At 36.4% G+C, this 24,110-nt stretch overlaps 3 protein-coding genes across 5 annotated transcripts in view; 2 read left to right on the top strand and 1 right to left on the bottom strand.

Annotated features, from left to right (window-relative positions):
* Positions 1-24,110, bottom strand: part of LOC129732535 (cilia- and flagella-associated protein 298-like) — a 74,756-nt gene that overhangs the window by 38,330 nt on the left and 12,316 nt on the right. The gene's annotated exons all lie outside the window — the stretch shown is intronic.
* Positions 196-11,505, top strand: LOC129732536 (uncharacterized). The gene is made up of 3 exons (XM_055693493.1): positions 196-271; positions 9,688-11,089; positions 11,364-11,505. The coding sequence occupies exon 2, from the start codon at positions 9,724-9,726 to the stop codon at positions 11,077-11,079; it is 1,356 nt and encodes a 451-aa protein (XP_055549468.1). The 5' UTR covers positions 196-271; positions 9,688-9,723; the 3' UTR covers positions 11,080-11,089; positions 11,364-11,505.
* LOC129732537 (protein tipE) lies at positions 12,423-17,668 on the top strand. Of its 3 annotated transcripts, XR_008729282.1 has the most exons (5): positions 12,423-12,645; positions 12,716-13,085; positions 13,143-13,379; positions 15,463-15,712; positions 17,011-17,668. XR_008729282.1 is itself a non-coding variant. In XM_055693494.1 (4 exons), exons 1-4 carry the CDS (start codon positions 12,423-12,425, stop codon positions 17,060-17,062), a joined length of 882 nt encoding a protein of 293 aa, XP_055549469.1. In that variant the 3' UTR covers positions 17,063-17,668. The 3 variants fall into 3 exon arrangements, 2 of the variants coding, with proteins under 2 accessions (XP_055549469.1, XP_055549470.1); XM_055693494.1 differs by lacking the exon at positions 15,463-15,712; XM_055693495.1 differs by having other exon boundaries at positions 15,463-17,668.

The raw sequence follows: 24,110 nt of genomic DNA, 5'->3' as shown, positions 1-24,110 counted from the left end.
GTCCGACAGTAATACATTGGCAGAAGAAATTCATTTATTTCACTGAACGGAAACAGGATGAGTGTACATGGTTAAAGGCTAGTGAGTGAAAAATATAGATTCAGATAAAATCCTTGATGAAACAGCAGAAAAATGATTCAAATTGTTAGAAACCATTTGCTAGGCCTTAGCTGAAATGTTGGGTTGCGAATGATAGTGCGAATAGACAGAAAATAAGCAGTATTTTCTTTTTGTGACGCTATCTTTCACTTGTACAGGAATACTTTGAAAAGTAAGTTTTCTAGTGAAAAAATGCAATGTAAAACATATTATTGCCCCAAAAACTTTTAAAATCGGATATTCCTAAATCCAAACTTTCAAGTTCGTCAATTTATAGTGAATAGAATTGAATAGTCGTAAAACTGCGCAACTGAAAAAAATAATTGATTTTTCATCATAATCATACTGCAGCAATGGTGTGCAGGAGGGTAAGAAAAACAGGATATGTGTGGTTGAAATGAAACGTGCTGAACTATCGTCATTGAGGGTAGGCCCAGATCGCTCTTTGTGTTCGCAAAAAATCGGGTTTCAAATTGCCCTTTGATGCGGTTTGAACCTGATAGATCTAGTAACATATAACGATTGGAATAATCAATTTAATTTGAAACTATTAAATAAAGTTTTTCATGTTAGTGACGACTTCGTAATACAAAAGTAGAGTATCATGCAGTGTAGTATAGAATCATCGAAAAATCCAAAGTTATCCATCGCAAAGAAGTTATGTTGAATTTCCTCGAAATGCAAACTTTTACCGTGTCCTCTGGATCGATAATCATTGGATCTTCCACTTTAAATAAGGAATGATTTCAAATACTTCATTATGGCATTTTGCGAAACTCGTTGTTTTCCTCAGGCACTTGAAATCAAAGTGAGAATGGAATGAATTTGTTTCTACTAGAACAAAAAGGTGTAGAAACACCGTGTACCGTTTAAGTGTGTTCGACATACATTAAGTTATATCTGCATTTGTTTCGCAATATAATTATCTGTTTCTAAAATAATAAAGCACGTATTTTCTTTCTAAATAGAAATGAAGCCTGCATTAACTTGTGTGTTATAACATAGAATATCAAATTTTAACCTACAATATCGAACGTCTTCAGCAGTAGTTTTCTTCGACAGGTTTTCTGCTGCGAAACCTGCCGAAGAAAATCGTTCGTACCCTGTATAACATTAAACAGACTTTTTTAGAGAACAAAAAATCATTTAAAATTTAGCGCAAATTATATTGTAAAAGTGCACAGTTGTATTTGATTATATCATTTGCCACAGAATGCCATGAACTTCAGTGGTACGTGTTTGCGACTGCAAAAAAGGAAAGCCTTGGTGCTACATTCCGATTCGGAATTCGACCTTCTGTTAATTTATACACAGACTTCGCAGCCGACTGTTAAGTGTACAGGACAATTGCGGGGCTAGCGCTACGATCCTGCTGACACTAACAGTCTCTCCCGAGCCGAGACTCGACCCTACGACGACTGGCTTATTAGGCCAGCATCGTACCTCGAGACCATCTGGAAGATGTGTTTTTGCGACTGGTATTCTTCTTTACTACCGTGCGGGACCGAAATCCGTACATCCTGTAGGTTTTATGCAATTACTCATAACAGAAATGATTATATACAAACAAGGATGGAAAAAATCGTATCGCATAACAATCATTCGGGTATCATTTCTGAACGTACTATTCCTAAGCTTCCAATCCCAGCAAACCATCGCTATTAAAAATTCTACCTACATTCTCACGCATGCAAGAGACAACTTAGAGCAAAGAAATACCTATATGGTGGCTTTCTTTGATGATTTTGTTTCAGTATTACCTGCTCTATGCGGAGCAAGCAACATATAGCGAGTGCTTCACGAAAGAATCCTGAACGATTGCACTCGAGCGATCACAACGATTCTTTCAAATGTTGGTTGCTTGTAGGCGGGATTCAGCTACTCCCCGTCGTGCTTTTACCGTGATATTTCTTGATGATTCTTGGTGTTTTCAAATATCACATGTATTAACATGTACACCATGCTACAATTTCCGTAAGCATTGATGACACCTACTTGCTCCGGTGAGCAAACATTTGAACACAATCTAACGTTCATTTGGATTCACAATTCTGTATCACTGGCGATAATCTCTCAAAGATTCTCGCGATACTGATGAATGCAAGTGAACTTGGATACAATAAATATTATCGTGTTTGAATTCAGTCTCCTACTATGGTATTCGGAACACTTAGAAGGGAAAAACATTCAGCAGCGTGTCTATGGAAAACTTCTACGCTAGTGAAAATAATTGGACGATACATGATAAATCAAAAAACACATTTGCATGGAACATCGCTAGTGAGTGAAAATTTCCATGCTTGTATACAAACAATAATCACCGAGTCATAATAAACTTAATATTGCCATGATATCTGCGTTGAAAATAAATTGATGGGCTTGGAAACAAAAATATTAAAAATAAAAGTATGTTCGCATGTTCGTCAAACGTTTTGTTTTTGTTTGGTGTTTTGGTGCAATTCGCTAAGAAATCCGTTCCGAAGAAAAACTAATTCTGAAGTGCATTTCCTGTGATTTCTAAGATTTAAGTGTTGCAAATCGATAGAGAGGAAAGCATTTAGTGTTCTACGTGCTGGTTATGAGGAATATATCATATAAATAGTATATATTCATCATAGTTCATGCTGTACGGATTTAGAGCCCGATTTGTTGGACGATTTTAAATCCGTACACATAGGGTTATTTATCAATACTAGTCAGTCTATCACTCATTTTTCGATTTAGTGCTAACGTAAGAACTGTATTAATCACATAAAAACGCGACGCGCTAACGGACACAACACTTCTTGTTCTTACAAACGTAAAAGGACATCAAAAAATCACCTTTTAAGTCGACCGGTTCCGGTCCCCGTGTGGACCATCTACTGGACAATGCCCAACCATGGGGCATTGTCCAGTAGATGGTCCACACGGGGACCGAAACCGGTCGACTTAAAAGGTGATTTTTTGTTGTCCTTTTACGTCTGTAAGAACAATAAGTGTTGTGTCCGTTAGCGCGTCGCGTTTTTATGTGATAGTCAGTCTATGTCAGTTATTATGTTTTAAACTGCCATCCTCCTTTATTAAACTGATCAGACGTACCGTTTTTGGACAATTTTTAACCGTCAGGTTTTTGTTTTGACGTGGGACTACGTCTTTGTTCACTATACTGGGATGCATTCTGTAAAATTGGAAAGGAAACTGGCAAATGTCGCGTCAGATTTCAAACGTTAATAACAGCATAACCACATGATGGATAACAATAACCATTATGTTGTTGAATAGATAACATGAAGAACAATTTTTTAATATGCTATTTATTACCTTTTTTTATCTATCATTTCATTGCTAAGCGGTAAAATTGATAAAAAAAGTTTAAACGACAAATTTACGCGAATAATGAACCAATTACATGCGAGTATTCCTAGCACAGACGACGTGAATGGACACCATATGTTCCCTGTTATATTCTCTGTATCAATATCGAAATAAAAATTCACAGAGTCTTCCCGTCCCTATAGGTCAATTTATTTTTGCTTCCATGAGATTAGACTAATATGATGTCTCGAAGGTAGAAGTTTTCCGAAAAGTTTGAAATACTCCCCATTCTTGAACAATTTCTGAACCTGCTTTCAGAAGCTAAGAAAAACTGATGTCTTGAAAGAAAACATGCCGGTAAAAGCAACAGTATCAGTAGAGTAAAGAACCGCAAAACTGCTTGTAATTGCTACTAGTCTACAAATGTTATTCCGTGATCACTACGTCCTGATCATTTTGAAGCACATAGTGCGTTCAGAAACCCATACTGTTTGAGATAATTACTAGATTCGTTTGTGCGTTCTGTCCTCAAGCTATCTGTTGTTGTTCAGAGTCCGTACGCAAAAATATGGATCAATCTGTGCAGTTATGGTTCATACGCCATTGATTTGAACTTTAGCGCAACAGGATGATGCTGCCTCCACACAAAAATCGATGGTTCAATAACGGAATTAAAAGACGTACCCTGTATCCTAAAAAAACATTCCCGCCAAAAAATTCATATTGGCGAATATAATTATTCTTGATTTCCAGTGTACCGGGTAGAACAAACCTATCTGAGCAAAATGTAGCTTATTTAATAGTGTGCAGTGAGCATTTTGGCTTCTGTATGTTTGGTAATAGTTTCGAAAATACACCGAGACAAGTTATTTAACCCGTTGATATTACGACAATTAAATTTTATACAGTCTGAAATGTGAATTGCGAATGCGAAATATTAGATATTTTAGGTCAAAATTTTCAAATAGTGGAGTTTTAACGCCCTTTCGAGCGTGGTTTGTGGCTATTGCGAACAGAGCCTGACAAAGTCATTTTTACATGACAATCGCTAGGTGATAATGACACTGCCAACCGTCGCTTTCAATTGTAATACATTTGTTTCATTTTCGAGCATCTTGTAAGTCACATGAATACTCCTCGAATACTCTTGCATTGAGTTTGGCAACTGAGGGGCTCGAAAACACCCCTGTCCCGATCAAACGATTATAACAAACGGGTACAACAAATATATCTGAGCTTGATAGAAATAACAAAGCTTGTAATATTCTTGATATGCCAGAATGATAAAAAGTACAGAATTATATCAAATTCTGTGATCATACACTTTAATGTTCAAAAGTGTGTTTTTATAGCATATTTATAACAAAATTTGTTATTCAATTAACAAAATATTGTACATTATAACTAATACTGATCTTCTCCTGCCAAAAACCTTACAAAACTTGCTATAACTTGTAATAATCAATAAGTAAATTTGATTGGAATTTTGACATTTTAACTATTAACGAGATCAAGTTTAGAACACAAATTGTTACAAAAAAACTGTAACGAAATATCAAAATTTGAATATAATCCCGATATTTTTGACTGATTGGAATGCCATCGCGGTATATTTCGAGGGCTAACATCTCAACTTATGTATAAACGAGATAGCATATCACCACAACTTTTCATACACCTCTATATGACAGCTAACAGCGGGCATAAACGAGATTAAGCCCAGGGGTGGCATTGCGCATTTCGTTTCGAGTAACTCGAACAAAACTAAATGATCGCTAGTGAGCGTTATGCTTCGTTTTTCTTCTTTTTTCGACTTTGCGTGTTAGATGAGCCGAAGGACAAATGACAATGACAGCTACTTTTGAGCTTGAACCAAAATTGACAGTAGAGTAGTGAGTGTATCCCGAAAAGTACGCACGGGATAAAAGTACGCATTGACTTTTTCGAAGCATACGGGCAAAATAAACTGGCAACATTGTATGAATTTGCAGTATTATAACGTCAGTTTATCACACATGTAAACACATAGGATTCAGTTTGAATGGGACGAAGCTATGAGGAAAGTTGTGTTTCGAGCTGTTTTGATCTAATTTTCTTAGTTTTGGGTACTATGATTGACCTATTCGGAAACCACAGAAACTCGAAAACAACAGAACCCAAAAAACTCTTGTATAATTGTGGTTTGTAGGGTGAATATGTTTTGCCGAAAATATTTTGATGTTTGTCCTAAAACTCAAACCAGTTGGAAAACTCATTGTGGGGCAAAAGTACGCATTGTAGAGAAGTTACTCAAAAATAACTAGTGATATGCGGCTGTGCTCCGAAACTGAGCAATATTTTGGTTTCATGATTTTTTAAATGGAATCTTACAACCATTGTAATAGTTTTGTTGATATGCTTACAAATGGTTTTTTCCGGAATAGATAGGAGCTTCTAGAAGCCAAAGAAACAATGAAAAATACAAGGCCAAATACCATCCAATATTTATTTTCGCAACCGGGATGATGCCCACAATATGTGTATTTCCCTAATCTAAATGATGTCCAGAGACTGGATAACGACCCCAGACACCATTTTGTATTCCAAAAGGCGACTTCCGGTTTCTGCAAAACAACAAAATCTGATCAAATACTAGGTAATTTGAGTATTTTCGGAATCGGCATGATGCTCTGAGGCCATTAAATGACCCCAGACGCCATTTTGGATCCCAAGATGTCGACTTCCGGTTTCTAGGAAACAACCCATAATGGTCGAGTACCCCCAAATATGTGTATATCTTAAAATCAAATGACGCCCTGAGACCGGAAATCAGACGCCATTTTCAAATTCTAGATGATGACTTCCGGTTCGTCTGGTGTCGTTTTCAGGTCTCTTGGCATCATACTCATATGAGATGATATTTGGTCAATTTTGGATGTTTTTCCAGAAACCGGAAGTCACGATCTTGAATTTAAAAATCGCGTTTGGAGTTTATTTCTGGTGTCTGCGCATCATCCCGATCTTGAAATACGCATATTGGTATTTGGCCATTTTAGGTTGTGTTCCGGAAACCGAAAATTACCATCTTGGAATTCAAGATGGCGCCTGGGATCGTTTTCAGGTCTCTTGGCATCATTTCGATTTCGAAATAACTCATATGGGGTGGTATTTGGTCAATTTTTACTGTTTATCGCAAACCGGAAGTCACCATCTTTAATTCAAAAATAACGTCTGAAGTTGATTTTTGATCACAAAGCATCAATTCTATTCCGAAAATACCAGTATTGGCTGGTATTCAACCATTTCTGGTTGTTTTTCGGAAACCGGAAGTCACTTTTTTTTCCAATCTAATATGGCATCTGGAGTCGTTTTCGGGTCTTTGTGTATCACCCCGGTTCCGAAAATAAATATTATTAATTTGTTTCTATGGCCTCTAGAAGCCCCAGTGGAATATCTTCTGGAAGGTCGAGTTCCGATACGGAATGTAGCACCAAGGCTTTGCTTTTTTCACCATAACACCCAAATAACCCTAGAAAACTGAATTTCCGTAAGTTAGAAAATTATTTCGGGGCACCGCTCTAACGCAGCTTAAAAGAATCAGCGAAAAACCAGCGAAAAACAATCAACTTTTTTAGGATTACACTATCCTATACACTGTTCATGCAGTGCGAACTTCTGCCCCGTAAACTGCATTCTTTTGCCCCGCATGCTGGGTAAAAGTTCGCATCTGAGTATTTTTTCTAAAAAGTGAAATTCTAATGCTAAAAACAAAATTCGAAAAACTCTGGTAATACATTTTGAAGGCGAAAGATTCATGTACCGCTTGGAAACAAAACCGAATTTTATGATAAATGTTTGCAATAGATCTGTTGCAAAAACAATTAAGTGCGTACTTTTGCCCCTCACTACTCTATGTGACGTACTCGAAAATAGCGAAAATCGTTCAAACCGAGCTGCGCAATGCCACCCCAGGACATGAGTTCATTGTGATTTACTGTTGCTCGGTATGTGGACATCAATGGCTTGCTCAAAAAGTAAAGAAGTGATTTGGTTAATTGTGTCATTATCTACTGACGATTGCTTACTGAGAATGACTTTGAGCACTGACGGAGATAGGGTGCTTCTATACAGTACCTACTTCACTTTGAAGGAAAAAGAAATTAAGATAAGTTTCCAAACCAATAGCTGTCAGATCATTTCAGATCTGACAACTAGGGGCGCTGCTCTACAGCTGAAAATATTTCCGGATTTTGAATTGAGCAAGCTCACTCAATTGGTACATGATTACTTGCTTAACTCTGTTACCTGAAATGCTCTCCGAAGAAACATTGTACAATAAGCGGATCTCTCATTCATGATTTTTTATTCTATTAGGACTTCCAATCTAATGTATAATTTAATTATCTTATTATAATCACCAATTCAAAAAAATTTCATCAACAGATAAATTTTGATCAAGCAGAAACCAACTGAATAAAAATGGGAAAAAAGAAACCGATTCCCGAGGAGGATTTAATAATACTAGGTAATTTGAGTATTTTCGGAATCGGCATGATGCTCTGAGGCCATTAAATGACCCCAGACGCCATTTTGGATCCCAAGATGTCGACTTCCGGTTTCTAGGAAACAACCCAGAATGGTCGAGTACCCCCAAATATGTGTATATCTTAAAATCAAATGACGCCCTGAGACCGGAAATCAGACGCCATTTTCAAATTCTAGATGATGACTTCCGGTTCGTCTGGTGTCGTTTTCAGGTCTCTTGGCATCATACTCATATGAGATGATATTTGGTCAATTTTGGATGTTTTTCCAGAAACCGGAAGTCACGATCTTGAATTTAAAAATCGCGTTTGGAGTTTATTTCTGGTGTCTGCGCATCATCCCGATCTTGAAATACGCATATTGGTATTTGGCCATTTTAGGTTGTGTTCCGGAAACCGAAAATTACCATCTTGGAATTCAAGATGGCGCCTGGGATCGTTTGCAGGTCTCTTGGCATCATTTCGATTTCGAAATAACTCATATGGGGTGGTATTTGGTCAATTTTTACTGTTTATCGCAAACCGGAAGTCACCATCTTTAATTCAAAAATAACGTCTGAAGTTGATTTTTGATCACAAAGCATCAATTCTATTCCGAAAATACCAGTATTGGCTGGTATTCAACCATTTCTGGTTGTTTTTCGGAAACCGGAAGTCACTTTTTTTTCCAATCTAATATGGCATCTGGAGTCGTTTTCGGGTCTCTGTGTATCACCCCGGTTCCGAAAATAAATATTATTAATTTGTTTCTATGGCCTCTAGAAGCCCCAGTGGAATATCTTCTGGAAGGTCGAGTTCCGATACGGAATGTAGCACCAAGGCTTTGCTTTTTTCACCATAACACCCAAATAACCCCAGAAAACTGAATTTCCGTAAGTTAGAAAATTATTTCGGGGCACCGCTCTAACGCAGCTTAAAAGAATCAGCGAAAAACCAGCGAAAAACAATCAACTTTTTTAGGATTACACTATCCTATACACTGTTCATGCAGTGCGAACTTCTGCCCCGTAAACTGCATTCTTTTGCCCCGCATGCTGGGTAAAAGTTCGCATCTGAGTATTTTTTCTAAAAAGTGAAATTCTAATGCTAAAAACAAAATTCGAAAAACTCTGGTAATACATTTTGAAGGCGAAAGATTCATGTACCGCTTGGAAACAAAACCGAATTTTATGATAAATGTTTGCAATAGATCTGTTGCAAAAACAATTAAGTGCGTACTTTTGCCCCTCACTACTCTATGTGACGTACTCGAAAATAGCGAAAATCGTTCAAACCGAGCTGCGCAATGCCACCCCAGGACATGAGTTCATTGTGATTTACTGTTGCTCGGTATGTGGACATCAATGGCTTGCTCAAAAAGTAAAGAAGTGATTTGGTTAATTGTGTCATTATCTACTGACGATTGCTTACTGAGAATGACTTTGAGCACTGACGGAGATAGGGTGCTTCTATACAGTACCTACTTCACTTTGAGGGAAAAAGGAATTAAGATAAGTTTCCAAACCAATAGCTGTCAGATCATTTCAGATCTGACAACTAGGGGCGCTGCTCTACAGCTGAAAATATTTCCGGATTTTGAATTGAGCAAGCTCACTCAATTGGTACATGATTACGTGCTTAACTCTGTTACCTGAAATGCTCTCCGAAGAAACATTGTACAATAAGCGGATCTCTCATTCATGATTTTTTATTCTATTAGGACTTCCAATCTAATGTATAATTTAATTATCTTATTATAATCACCAATTCTAAAAAATTTCATCAACAGATAAATTTTGATCAAGCAGAAACCAACTGAATAAAAATGGGAAAAAAGAAACCGATTCCCGAGGAGGATTTAATTATCCCACCCCAGGACACGCGAATATGTGGAATGATATGCATTTGTCAGTTGACCTTTGTGCTGAGTACTGTGGCGATTGTGTACCTCACGGTAGCCATATACATGCCATCTTCGCGCGCATTCAAAAGTGGTATTGACGAAACGCCAGTTATGTGTACAACGACAAAGTCTGTCAACAAGGAAGCCTGCGAGTGGGGCTCCTGCGGTGAATGGTGTCTGAGCAAAACCTCTGGTGCTTGTATACAAATCTACGTTCATCTGCGCACCAATGGTAGTAGTTTAACGTTTCAAAACTGCACAAATTCGGCAAATAAAACATGCTACGGGATAGATCAGGAGAATGCCAAGAAATCTCGTTGCATAGCAGACGATTGTAAGAATCTCACGGGTACCTTCAACTGCTCGTTGGGGATGTGCATCAACATAACCGATGCATTTGAGTGCGTGTTCAAAAATACTGATGCACCACTCAAATGTTCCGGGAGAAGAGGCAAGATCACATGCATAGACATAAACGGTCTTTTTTCATGCAATCGTGGAACATGCCGAAAGATAAAAACTCCATACAATTGTGACCGCCGTTGTGTGGACATTCCGACTAGGAATAAGAATATGATTTTATTGAGTGGAGATAAAGTTTATCTTTCGCAATGTTCAGTTGCGGTTGATACGGTTACGAATCAAGAAATTTGGAACGAAAGCGACGGGAAGGTTATCATGGCTTCTTGCTACACAATTCAGAACACAACCAATGGCATTCAAGCGACCGATTGCGTCAATGGGTCACTTCTGGAGAAGGAAGAACTGACAGATCTTACTAACTTCACCTATCTTAGCTATATGCATTACGCTATTTCGACACCACTGAAAACGATAGCACCGCTAGAACAAGATTTAACTATTTCAAATGAATCTGGACTGATGATCAATCTGGAGGGTTGCGTCAATACCCTCCAGGATGAATGTAAGGATTTCCTTAAAGAGTATGGCAAAGATGGAACGGATCACAATGCGAGAGCCAGATTCCCTTGTTTTTATTCTAAAGCAAACACGGACAAAGTAGTGGCCCGATTTAGTTTAGACACTACATACAAACAGTTTGTTATTGGATTTTTTGTACCGACTATCCTGTTTGCTGTCTCCTGTCTAACGTTGACGTTTTGTCAAAAGACGATCTTCATCGGGGACGATGCGAAAATGCGTTTCGTCGGATGTGCAAATAAGCAGATGCTTGCGGCTACTGGGGGCGTCAAGAACAAAACTAAAACCGACTCTGGCGATGGCGGTGGAGGTGGCGACTCTGTTATGGCTCTCTGAGATCCATCACGTAAGGATATTAATTTTCGCTAACCTGCTTACGATAAACTCGATGACTGATACATTTTTCCAACACAGCCCCTCCACCGTCATCGTTGTACATCAAGGATTTTGAGCAGAATCGTGAAATACTTCAAGTTACACCCGAATCGCGATAGAAAATCCTTGTTGTCGCAGGACTTGTGGCTGTTAACAATTGGAAAACTGGCTCGTCATCAAACTATCGGCAGTTATTGTGTTTTCACTAATATTGTTTCTTTTCTATTCTCTATCTAATTTTGCAGGCATTCCTCTACTGCAAGAAGACAGTCCAGTTCATCAATCGGGTGTATTTTCGCTACACTGATCTGCGTCTACAGTTCAAATTCTTCTCCTTTCAACAGAACGGATAAGTCGTGTTATCTACTTTTCGCCGTCAACTTTTTATTAAGTGTGCAGCAGATTGTACTCGGTTATTTTGAGCCCGACGAATAACGCAACTACCAGTGTTACGCTCCAATAGACAATAACACATTTGATCCCTATACTATTTTAAATAATTGCACGATACGTACTACTCCAAAAACTAAGAGACTCGTGCGCAAACTAATGCATCCTGCAATAAAATACCTTTACACTATTCCACACGTAAATCCAAAGACCAATATGATAAGTTAATGTTACCTTGAACTGCTGTATTTCCTGCATACCTAGAAAAACATCTCTAATTGTGTTAAAACCGAAGGAGTAAACACTATTTTGATATCGATATTGTTAATGTACGCTTTTGTGAAGCAACCCGCAATAACCTAAAGCTATTACCGTGCGTTTAACAACGTTTTGTACTCTTTCACGTGATATGTAAAATATTTGTTGTTACTGATACGTTTTTGTTGAATTAGTCTCAGTTTAAAGTTTTATTAGTCACAAGAAAAGTTGAAATTTTACACCAAACACTGATAAACACGAGAACTTAGCCAGACACGAGACGTACGAGAAAAAAAAACGCTGTTTGCAATTTTTGCTAAACACAATCGTACGGAACATCCCAAGCTTGAACCGTGTGCTGACGCTAGTAAAAAAAACTGCTCATAGGCAGCAGAATGCATGAACAGAGGAATGCGTGAATTATCAACTCTAAACAATTTAACAGTGCTTGATACATCTTAAATAGCAAATAGCCATAGAAATAACCACTGAGAAGACGATTTTAGCAGGCTAAATTTAATAAATGACCATATAGAAGCAAACAATTATCTATAACATAGGCAACGACGCTTCTGAATAGCAGTTTAACGCTAAAAACAGTAGACCAAAAACACAAAATTCTTCGCGCCCACAACAATCATACTAACGAATCAAACATGAAATCAACCAACGACCTTCGTTCATCCCTGTCGACCTTGTCAGCGGCTCCTAGTCTAACCACAATGAGTAAACCCAGCTCGAACAACAGCAAAGTTAGTCTTGCACACAGCCGCACACCCAGTGTCGCTGAATCGAGCAAAGAACCAAAGCCACCTTCGCGGGAGGAGATGATTGCAGAACTATTAGAAAAAGCTAAATTCTACACCTCTCTGTGTTTGGGTAGGTCGCTTGTGAATGGCTGCTAAGTTCTTTCTTCCTAACTGACATTAAATTCTATGTCTGTGTTCAGGAACTACGGCGATTTTGTCGGTATTCGCCTTTCTTTTTCTGATACCGTTCGTAGTGGACCCAGCCATTTCCACCATTGTAGCTGATTACGATCCAGTACCAGTTACATGTGTAGTAACAGATCATGTGTACGCCGAGGGAATGCGGAACTGTACATGGAGTTCCTGTCGGGAAGGTTGCACAACAGCCGCCATTAGATGCCACCAACTACTGGTCAACTACACCAAGATTGCATATCATACATTGCAGAAGGAACCAAGAGATCTTGATGCTATCGAGTGGGATGTAATGGATACCAAGTTCCTAGTTAACACAGAAGGTTGCGGCTATCCTCCACGAGTGAACTGCACTGAATTCGCGAAAAAATATGGGTAAAATCAAAGAATCAATATAAATTGTGTAACGAGCTGTATTGAATTTTTTCGCAGATATGCGCACGTAGGAGAACCTTTTCCGTGTTACTACAGTCGTGCATATCCGGAAATGGTAGTGGCTCGCTACTCGTGGGACGACAATCTTAAACATCTAATACTTTCGTTAATCATACCAAATGTGCTCTTTGCTGTTTCGATCGGCGTGCTTAGCTATTGGTACTGTCCCTGCTGCGACAAAGCTTGCCACAAATCACCACGGGTTTACGCAGAAAAGTATCCCACTAAGGAAAAGTGAGTATTGCATGATCTAAATTAACCTTGCAACGCTTCTCTTGTTTCTTTCGAAGGTAGTAACCAATTCGATCTCAGCTCAACCTACAATCAGTTACAAAAAAAAACCTCTCTTTGACTGTGCTCAAAGTGATCGTAACTAATCACGCCACCAGCAATTTATCCCAACTCTGTGTGCCTATCTGAACTCTTTCGTTACACATCCATGAAATTAATTTTGAGCTTCCTGATGTAATTCCCCAATCTGACGCGTGAATAGACGTGCTCTCTATTCCACGATGTGCGTACGCTAAATAAGTATTTCACTATTTTGTATTCTACAATTCACATCGTTTTTTCCTTTGTATATCGTCATACTCTACTGTAGCTTGTATGTTCACATGTCTCATGATCTAAAACTGCTTCCTTTCACTTCGCCTTTCGATTACAGTGTGATTCAGCATGACTAACTTTTTTATAATTCTTCTGATAATAGTATTTTGGGGGTTTTGATCATTCAGTTATAAATATTATTCCTCTGAATATTGCACCAAGACGCAATTTCTAAATTAATATTTAGAACTAAACCACAGAAGAGCACTATATATATATATATATATATATATATATATATATATATATATATATATATATATATATATATATATATATATATATATATATATATATATATATATATATATATATATATATATATATATATATATATATATATATATATATATATATATATATATATATATATATATATATATATATATATATATATATATATATATATATATATATATATATATATATATATATATATATATATATATATATATATATATATATATATATATATATATATATTCTGAAACGGTGGGTACCATCGACCTGCGAACTTCGGAATAATATAATAAAATTAAAATCGGCTGCTTTCTGATCTTACGTCAAAATTGTAGAAAATCTGAATCACGCTGTATATGCAAACATATTTTCCCATTTTCAATGCATAAATCTGGTTATAGCTGTGCCCATTTCGTGCACACTTGTTACATCAACCTTTAATTTGCAGTTGCGATCTGTACGATGGAAACATATATGATTGTCTATATGTTTGATATTCACATGATCAAAATAAAAAGCTCGAACCCATAACTATGAACGTAAAAACTTATCACGGATAGTGTAACCTGCGCAGAGTACAAAAAATAACGATTCTTTAACTTTTTTTTAAATTTCTACAATAATGTTTCCCTTATGAGAAAAATAATAATAGAAGATACCACTTCGATTTACGCTTTCGATTGAGATTCATCTCTGTACGGTCTTTTGGTCACGAGCATCTGATCAGAAGTATTGTTGTAAATCACGAGTGTGATTATGATTCAAACGATCCGCCAGGTCAACACTATTAACACTTGAATAACTATCATTTTAAGTAACTTAAACGTTTCTATTTCTTAACCGGGCAGTTAATCTGATCAGATGATTGATGATAAAAATGTGGAAAAATACAGAAGCTTCAAATTCCATCATCATAGGGGGTCATGTCAACTTGTTTTTCTTTGTGTTAAATCTTCATAGATGAACAAAGCTCATTCCATAATAATTTGTTCGATCAATATTAACCCTCTAGTGCCCAGCGCCGCCTTTAGACGGTCTTCAGTTGAATCTCTAAAAAGCTTCAGTCAATACTTAAAAAATGTTTATAAAAATTCATAGTGATTTTTTCGAAGTCCGTCTGAAAACTAATTTGGGCACTAGAGGGTTAAGACATATTATTTTTATGTCATCCAATGATGATATTAGTTTCCTGTTAGAAGAACGCATTTTGTAGATTAGTTTACCTTGGTATCTATATATATTTCATACAAATTCCAACTATCATAAATAAAATCAGATGAATTCTCCAGTAAAAGGAGACCCAAATTTGTTATAATGCCAAAACTGGTTACGCTACCCTATCCTACTATATATTAGAAAGGTGCTTACTGTAACACAAATGAAACAATCGAATCGATCTGCAAATGTCACAGTTTTCCATATCTTACAAAAAAGTATCATTTTTCGCTTTTTTCTCTCATATATTTTATAGCAAACTTCTCTGCCGTAGTGACGACGAGGAAGACGAACTAGACTACTGAAAGTTTATTTTCGATTTTTCATCACGTAGCAGCTGATTTTACTACATTCGGAATAATAATACACATTCTGCACACACCCAATCCCTACACAGTTTTCGTTAACTCACGTACACTTTCGAATCGAAAGATAGGCCATATTTGCGACAGCCTCAAACGAAATTATGTTAATTCATAGAGAATCTGGAGCGGCGAGCATCCACAGTAATATACCAGCGGCATCTACAAGCGTTTCTTTTAAATTTGCTTCATGGCTGCATGAGTTATTTTACTCATTTATTTTTTGAGCCTGTAATTTTTTAAAACCCGTTGAACTAAATTCAAATTTTTTATGGCTTAATCATCACAAAAATGCTTGTATCTTATAGTATATACATACTGAGTTTTTCTTAACAATCGCACTAGTACTATGCTTCCACATAATTAAAAACAAATGAAGTGTGTTTATTGAACTGATCATCAACAGTACAGACGAAGCATTTCAAGAAGACTGGCAGCAGCTCTTTCTGAAACTGAGAACGCGATGAGGGAACATTCATATATTATGCGAAACTTGCCAAATTGTCAAAAAAATTGACGTTTGTAACGCTTCACTGAATATACCCCCCTACACCCTTTCCTGAGCGCGTAACGTGATATAAGAATGCTTCCTTAACGATAATATCATTGCACGAAAATTGACCTAATGTACGCATACACACACACTTAAAATTTACTGCCAAAACTCGTTAATTAATTGCCGATAACAATGATACTGAGTGCTCGATTGAAGAAATGACAGCTGTCATTTTTTTCGTGAATCTCGGTTCAACCCAACTAAAATGTCAGCACAAAATATCCCAAATCTCAGTAGTGCTGAATCCTGGTTTTACTTATTGGTTTTGCTGAATTGATAAAGGTGGCTCTAATGTTTGGCGTTGATGATAGATATGTTGGGTTATGCTGACAGTCTTCTTGATCGAATGTTTTTATGCAAGTCAAGTACAATAAACGCCTGATCATCGGAAGCTGACATTCTTTGCATTTTTCAGTAATGCCGCTAAATGCTTCTTGTAAATATTGTATAAAATCTTGGTATAAATATGAACTGTTAGCAAAGTAAACTGTATATAAAACCAAATTGTTCAATTGAGAACTAAAGATAAACAATTGCCATGCCGAATACAATGTTAAATATGCCGCTATGTAAGATTCAAAGTATGATAGCATTAAAACAATATAGTTTTTGATGATTTGAATTCTCAGTTAGATCCAATATTTACACGAACATTTTTGTTACAATTTAGTATTGATTTCTTCATTGTTATGTTGAACTAATACATTACGTTTCCTTTTTTAATGTTGGTTCAGTATTCTTACTTGACTGCTCCGTATGTTATCCTTTACTTCTCATATGATTTTTCTCTTTCCATTTCGATTATCTCTATAATTACAACATCAACACAATAAAACACAATGTTCACTTGTACCCAATGATGTACACGGTTGCCGTCCTGCTCTAGTAAAGAGTCATGGAATATTGAACTTACTCAAGATTACATAAGCAAGATATGAGATGAGAAGATACATCAGCACCAGGAGCCATTCCCCGTCAACGTCGACAACTGAATTAACCACATCAACCGTCAACGGACAACCAGTCTTCAGCTCTCGGCAGTGCTACACACTGGGAAAGCACACTCATAAAACACATCGATCATTAAGAGAAAAAAAAACTTTTTCACTGACTAAACAAAACAAACAAAAATATTGGTTTTTCCGTGTTTCTATAATTTATAATAATAGTTATAATTTAACATTTCATACTCATGTTGAGTAGTAAACAAAATCAAAGATATAAACAAAGTCTAATTACATATTTTAAAATTAACCAGTATTTGTCAACGATGCAAGTACTAAACGGGCTTAAAACAAATATTTTTTTTATTCAATTCAATAGTTTGTAGTTAACAGAAAAATGAATTACCAACTGTTTGGATAGTAACATTCTACTATACAAGAAACGCTTGAAATGCGAATATTGTCACGCTTTATCTTTAAAGTTTAGTCTTTGTCGGTTAATACGAAAATTACTAATGTCGCACAGAGAATAGATTTGTAATTTTTGAAAACTCAGAGATCTTTATGACAAAATAAATAACGCTTTGAAATACTTCTAAATCGTTTTTACTGTTAAAATATCTATCACGTCATAGGCCAGCAGCAAGAGGTTGATGAAAATCGAAAATGTGTATTGTTTTTAATATAAACCGTTAAACCAGCTAACGCGAAGTCTGACGACAATGAAACAAACTTGAGCAAAACAGACCATCACTTGATCAATAATCGACATCGTAACGAAAAGTTATGTCCGGGTTCCGATCGAAAATCAAACAAAAACTCATTTTGGAGAGGGTTTGCTCCAGTCCAATCGGAATCCGTTCCGAAATTCCAAAACGTTCCAAAATTCGATCCGAAGTCGGCGAACACTAGTCGCCAGTCTTATGTAGACGCTAGTTTGATAAATAAACTGATAACAAAGTCTTAAACGGTTGTACAAAATTGTTCGGATATATCAAAATAATGTCGACTTAATTTCATGAAGACACTGGATGTAAAAAGTACACGCAAAAGTTGGATGGTGCGAAACCAGTACAAAATTGTGCGTTTTTAGCGTAATTGTTGATGTTGTTTGGAAGCAGTACAACGATTGCGTGTTGGGCATAACGCAAATCATGCTCTAGCGTTTTTTTTTTATGTATTTGGCAGCTCCAAACTACTACACCTAAAAAGTTTCCTCTGGTGTTAGTATCGTCATGTTGATTTGTACTGGTATTGTACCAGCAAGCAATACTGATAATTTGGGTATTGACTAGATTTTTTGTTTCTGTATTGACTTACTCACTTCGACCAGAATCGTTGATCTATTGTGAGCAGGGTTGATATTTGTTGACACTCTTGAGTGACAGTGAAAAAAAGCATCCATAAACGGTATTTTTTTACAATCCTTTCAGAGTTCTCCCTTCCCGCTTTTTGCATGGAAGTGAACTGTCAAAACACCTCATTATATTTCATGCGATGAAAACAAGACAACAAAATCAGTTTATCAGTTAACGAAGATTGTCACGGCATCGGTCAGTGTCAGTGAAAAAGTGTTTCGATGAGGTTCATTTTGGTTGAGTGGACTGCTTGTTTTTCTTTTTCGCTTTGAAGTGAAGATCATTTGGTTGGATTTGTCGTCAAATTTTATTCCGTAACCGTGAACGATGCGCGCGATCTATTTCATCTGAGTATAACAGCACGTTACTAGGACGAAAATCTAGTGTATCTAAAAGAGTGCTGCGATCATTGGAAGTGAAAATTGAAAATGATTGGCTGTAATTTTCGAAGAATTTTTCTGGGGAAAATTACTTTTATCAGCACTGATTGTGAGATATGCCCGGGTGTCTGCTGTATCCCGCACTTTTGTTATTAGCAATACCGCTATTGAGAAGTGGCATGCATATTACTATTTTTTATCAGTGCTTGAGTGTAATGTGATGTTACTCTTTCCTTTTGCACGCTTACTGTTCTACTATACCGAGCCTCGTTCCTCCTGCCAAATATCACCAATTATAGTTCCCTGAAGAAGTTTCGTGCGTCCTTCTGGTTAGTTTTATTTGATAAGAGGGATTTATTTTTGTTAAGAAGAAGTCATGCAGAGACAGTGTGAAGGAATGGAAACTGATGGGGAGCCTGAGAATAAACCCATGTTCAAGTCCTCTTTGACATCGAATGGCCTTGTTCTACTAAGATTCGAACCCACGACCATCCGCTTATCAAAGCGGACTCTGTAAAATTGCGGCTACGAAGCTCTCCTTACTGACTAATTTAATAATAATTAATAAAAATATTGATAATTCTGATTTCAATCTATGTCAACTGTTGCGTTATGCATTTTACACATTTATTGTGCGATTATAGCGCGAAACTTGTGCGAATCGGGATGACACATTGATTGTACAAGACTTGAACTTTTGCGTGTAACATATAAGACTATTTTTGAATGCATATTTTTCATTATCGTACGCAATGGTACGATGTGTATTAGAATTTCAATCAATGAACGAATATTCATAAAAAATATCCATAGTTCGAAATAGTAGAGTTAAAGTTGATGTATGAATCATTCACAAAAAATATTATCTGGAATATTTTGCATCAAAATTTGCATCAAAGAACTTTCTACAAAATGGACCACTAATTTGGAATTTGGGTTTTAAAAGTTATTTGTTGCGTCCGACTGGGGGCTACTCTGAACAATTTAAAAAATCGACAGGATTCTATCCAGAATTTTTTTTTTATAATATATTATATTTCTCCTTAAAAGTTATAATTAAAGGGCCTATTTTATGCATTTTTTTGGTATTCTTTGGTGCGAATCGGAGAGCTTGCTGTAGATAGTAAGCCGATTGCATCTAAGCTGTCTTACATCGTCCGCGACGGGCATGTCTCCGGTTTTAACTTTGTTGAGACATTCCCGTGAATGTTCTTTTCAAAAGACGACTTTTGAATGCATGCCTGAAACTTACATAGTATATTTCCGGAAACTTTTTTCCTTTCGGTAGGTTTGTACCACGAACACAAACATAACCTTGCTAAATGGCTGACACCTTGACTCGTTGCTTTCAATATTTTTGCAAAAATACAAACTTGAACTGAAATCTAATGAAATTGAAAGCCAAATATAGTTTTTTGATTAAGTTTTCAGTTTACCAAAATTAATGGTCAGCAAAAACATCGATTTTGGAATAAAAGTTTTAGCAACTATAATTTACTGCCGCACGCATATTAAAGGTTGGTCGTGTTCTGAACCAATCTTTTATGATCACAGGCAAGAATGGAAAAAGTCGCATCGCATAACAATGATTCAGAAATAGTATCAGAAGTTTTTGATCCCAGTAAATTACACAGTGCAACAAAAATCGACTTTTTTCCTGCTTTGCAAAACCAGATTTCCCCGAGTTTGAACATATTTAAACTTAAGGAGCAACAATGGCGCCATTTTGAATTTTTGAGAAATCGGAAATTGTTTTTCGACGCCATTAAAACAAAGACCAAATATCAAAATTCTAAGAGTTTGTCCACATATTAGCATCTTCTTACCCATCTTTAAAAAAAAAAACAGATCTTAAATCGAACAAAAACTGAGCTCAAAACGGTGATATTGCGAAACCGGTTTTGGCATGGTTTTAGTATATTTCACAAAGCAAAATAATATCGAGTATGTCTGAGCATTAATGGTAATGCGCTAATATCTAAAAGTGGTAGTCAAACTACCCAAGCAGCACGCATTGTTGCAATGAAGCAAATGCAACTCTCAATGCAGCATTCAAAGATTTTAATAAATCGCATCCGTTACTTTTATTCAACTTGCAAATAACCGAAAAAGCGCAGGAGGTGGAGCCTATATGCAACTAACAGTGCTATGTGCTATGTTATATAACAGTGCATTGATAGCCGCTGCAGTGTATGAAGAAAAGAGAAGAGAAATAAAGTTAAGTTTGTTTACCTTTACTGTCATTACTCTTCGGTGATGGTGTCGCGAAGTTTCATATAACTACATACATTATAAAAAAACCTCAAATATATCGAACCTTTTCTCTACTTACGCTTCTGATAGGTAGGGTAGAAGCACCGGTTATGGCCATAGCTCCAGTTTTGGCCATGATAGAATTAAATTGATAATTGTGAAGAAGTATCTTAAATTACTCCTATTTCGAAGTCTCCTATTGAAACTACTAATATTTCTCGACAAATATATTACTCACTGTAGCTAACAAATATGCGTATTTTACTTTTAATAAAGGAACTAATTATACTCTCCTAGGTTTACCGTACAGTCTAACGTTTAAGTAATTTTCAAGCTATTTTTGATAGAGTATAACCTTGTTAAAGTTTGTCTATTTCTATGATAAATTTTGTTACCAGCATCAGGCACAACTTACTACAGCACATGGATAAAAAAATAGGCATTATGGTATGATTTTTCTCTGCAATATCAAAAATAATGACAGCTTCTAAAAACGACCAATGATCCATTCTTGGCCACATATCAAAGCAATTCCATAATTCATAATCCTGATATTGGCCATATGTAAACAAAACCATGGTAACGTATAAACATTGATGCAAAACATGAAAAGAACGGAGTTTCTCGGGCTGTCATACGATATCGCATAAGATTCGTGAAAACACAAAACTGCTTTTGGATATAAAAGATTGTATTACTACAGCACCGCTATTTGATATAATGCGATAAATGAAAGTTCAAAGCACATGACACACGGTTGAAGGCACGTTAAATACCAATGATGGCACTGTTTGCACCGTAGTTGGCGCGACGAAAAGGCAGTTGCAACGCAGAAGACCTCTGCAGGGTTTTGGATGGCGCGTTTAGATTGATTAGGCGAAGAATGGCCGGCAATCAATCCGTGAAGTCAAAACATCCGAGACTACCATAACGCGCACTGTTTTTGGGCGAAGCTGGAGAGTATCGAGCTGGGGAAGCTGGCAGCGATTCTCGTATCGGGTGTTACACATGGGTTGCCGCCAGGGAAGCATTCTTAGAGCGTAACGTACGAATCGGCGCTGAATGCTTTCAATGCGGTGGATTGCATTTTTGTAGTGAGGAATCCAGACAGTGAAACAGAATTTATTTATTTATTTATTTATTTATTTCGTCAAGCAAATGTAGACTACAGTTATAATAATACAATGTTTTCTTATATTCTATACATTATTTCCAGTAGTTAGTCGTTTTTTTTTATTTGATTTCTGCCCATGGTGATGTCGATATTTTCGCAGTTCTGGTTATAGTGACGCATCATGCGATTTATTGGGCCATTTTTTGAGTAGTTTGTTCTGTGAGAATTTTCCGAAAATATTTTACGATTTCTTAATTGACGACTGGGTGCATAAAAGTTTAGTTGTGATAATAATTGAGTAGATTGCACGCGTTGAGAAATAATGTCATTGATAAAATAAAGCATTGAAAGATCGCGGCGTTCTTTAAGTGCTTGTATGTCTATAAGCATGCAGCGTGCTTCATATGATGGTAAGGGAAATGATGTCCAATTTAGCTTACGAAGCGCGTACAAAAGAAATTGTTTTTGGACAGATTCAATGCGTTCTTCATGTGTGGCAATATAGGGATTCCATACAATGCTACAATATTCCAGAATTGGTCGGACGTATGTAATATATAATAGTTTGATTGTATATGGGTCTTGAAAATTGTGGCCGAAGCGTTTTATAAAGCCCAGCATACTTTTTGCTTTGTTGATAATTGTATTATAATGTTCTATGAATGTAAGTTTGGAGTCTAAGATTACGCCTAGGTCCCTAACGATTTTGCATTTTTCTACTGGTTGGTTTCCTAAGAAAATGTTTGTAGGTGGTGTTACTGTTTTTCTGCTAAAGGCTATTGAATTACATTTTTTAATGTTGAGATGTAATAGGCTTTTGTTGCACCAAGTGTAGAAAACATTAATTTCATTCTGGAATATTTCGAAGTCTTCTGCATTGGTTATTTCTATAAAGAGCTTCATGTCATCAGCATATACAAGCACATGTATTGACTTATGAAGAAAGAAAATGTCATTTACGTATAATATAAAAAGAAGAGGGCCCAGGTGGGAACCTTGAGGAACCCCAGAAGTTACTTCTATTGGGTTTGAAAAGGAATTTTGAAAGCGGACTATTTGTGTTCGTTTTGTTAAGTATGACTGCAGCCATTCCAAAAATTTTGTTTCAGTTCCGTATTTTTCGAGCTTGAAGAGTAATAATGGTATGTCGATTCTGTCAAATGCCTTGCTAAAGTCCGTATAAAGAGCTTCTACGTGGTTACCGTTGTCCATTACAGTCAGAGTGAAAGTTATGAATTCCAAAAGATTTGTGGTAGTTGATCGGCCTTTGTAAAAGCCGTGCTGTTGAGTTGTAATTTGGTGTTTTACTTGTTGAAAGATTTTTTCATTAATTATTGATTCAAATAGTTTTGGAATGCATGAAATAATGGCAATTCCACGATAATTACGAATGTCAGATTTAGCGCCAGATTTGAAAATTGGCACTAAATATGAGGTTTTCCAGAGTTCTGGGAAAATTCCATTCTTCAGGGACATGTTAAAAAGGTGTTGTAAGGGTAAAGATAGTTCTTCTGCCAAATTTTTGAGAAAAATTGGAGCTATTCTGTCAGGTCCAGGACCTTTCGTAGCGTCTAAATTTTTAAGTGCGTTTTGAATTTCGAATCCAGATATTTGATTGACAGATAAAGAATTCGAAAATTCAGGAAAATACGAGAAGTATTCGCGGTCGCGATCTGTTTCTTCATATGTGGTGTAAATTTCTTGAAAAAAAGTGGCAAAAAGACTACATATTTCATTACTAGTTTGTCCTACATTACTGTCAAGATGCATTCGTGATGGAAAGTTGTTACTTTTTAGTTTGGTTTTTACGTAATTAAAGAAGTTCTTAGGGCAAGACTTGATTTGATGTTCGATTTTACGATTATGTTCTTCATGTGCAATTTTAATGGCTGCGTCAAGTTGACAGCAAATTTCTTGGTAATTTTGAAGATTTTCGC

The sequence above is a fragment of the Wyeomyia smithii genome, chromosome 3 (assembly GCF_029784165.1).
Source record: "Wyeomyia smithii strain HCP4-BCI-WySm-NY-G18 chromosome 3, ASM2978416v1, whole genome shotgun sequence".
In the NCBI taxonomy this organism is placed as follows: Eukaryota; Metazoa; Arthropoda; class Insecta; order Diptera; family Culicidae; genus Wyeomyia; species Wyeomyia smithii.
The sequence above is the reverse complement of the archived record's forward strand: the minus strand, read 5'-3'. Positions and strand labels throughout refer to the sequence as shown.

Excerpts from the sequence above, each read along its gene's own strand:
- LOC129732537 (XM_055693494.1), top strand. The coding sequence starts at position 12,423 with ATGAAATCAACCAACGACCTTCGTTCATCCCTGTCGACCTTGTCAGCG. Across the intron at positions 12,646-12,715 it reads CTACACCTCTCTGTGTTTGG|GAACTACGGCGATTTTGTCG; the intron begins GTAGGTCGCTTG and ends GTCTGTGTTCAG. Across the intron at positions 13,086-13,142 it reads GAATTCGCGAAAAAATATGG|ATATGCGCACGTAGGAGAAC; the intron begins GTAAAATCAAAG and ends ATTTTTTCGCAG.
- LOC129732536 (XM_055693493.1), top strand. The coding sequence starts at position 9,724 with ATGGGAAAAAAGAAACCGATTCCCGAGGAGGATTTAATTATCCCACCC.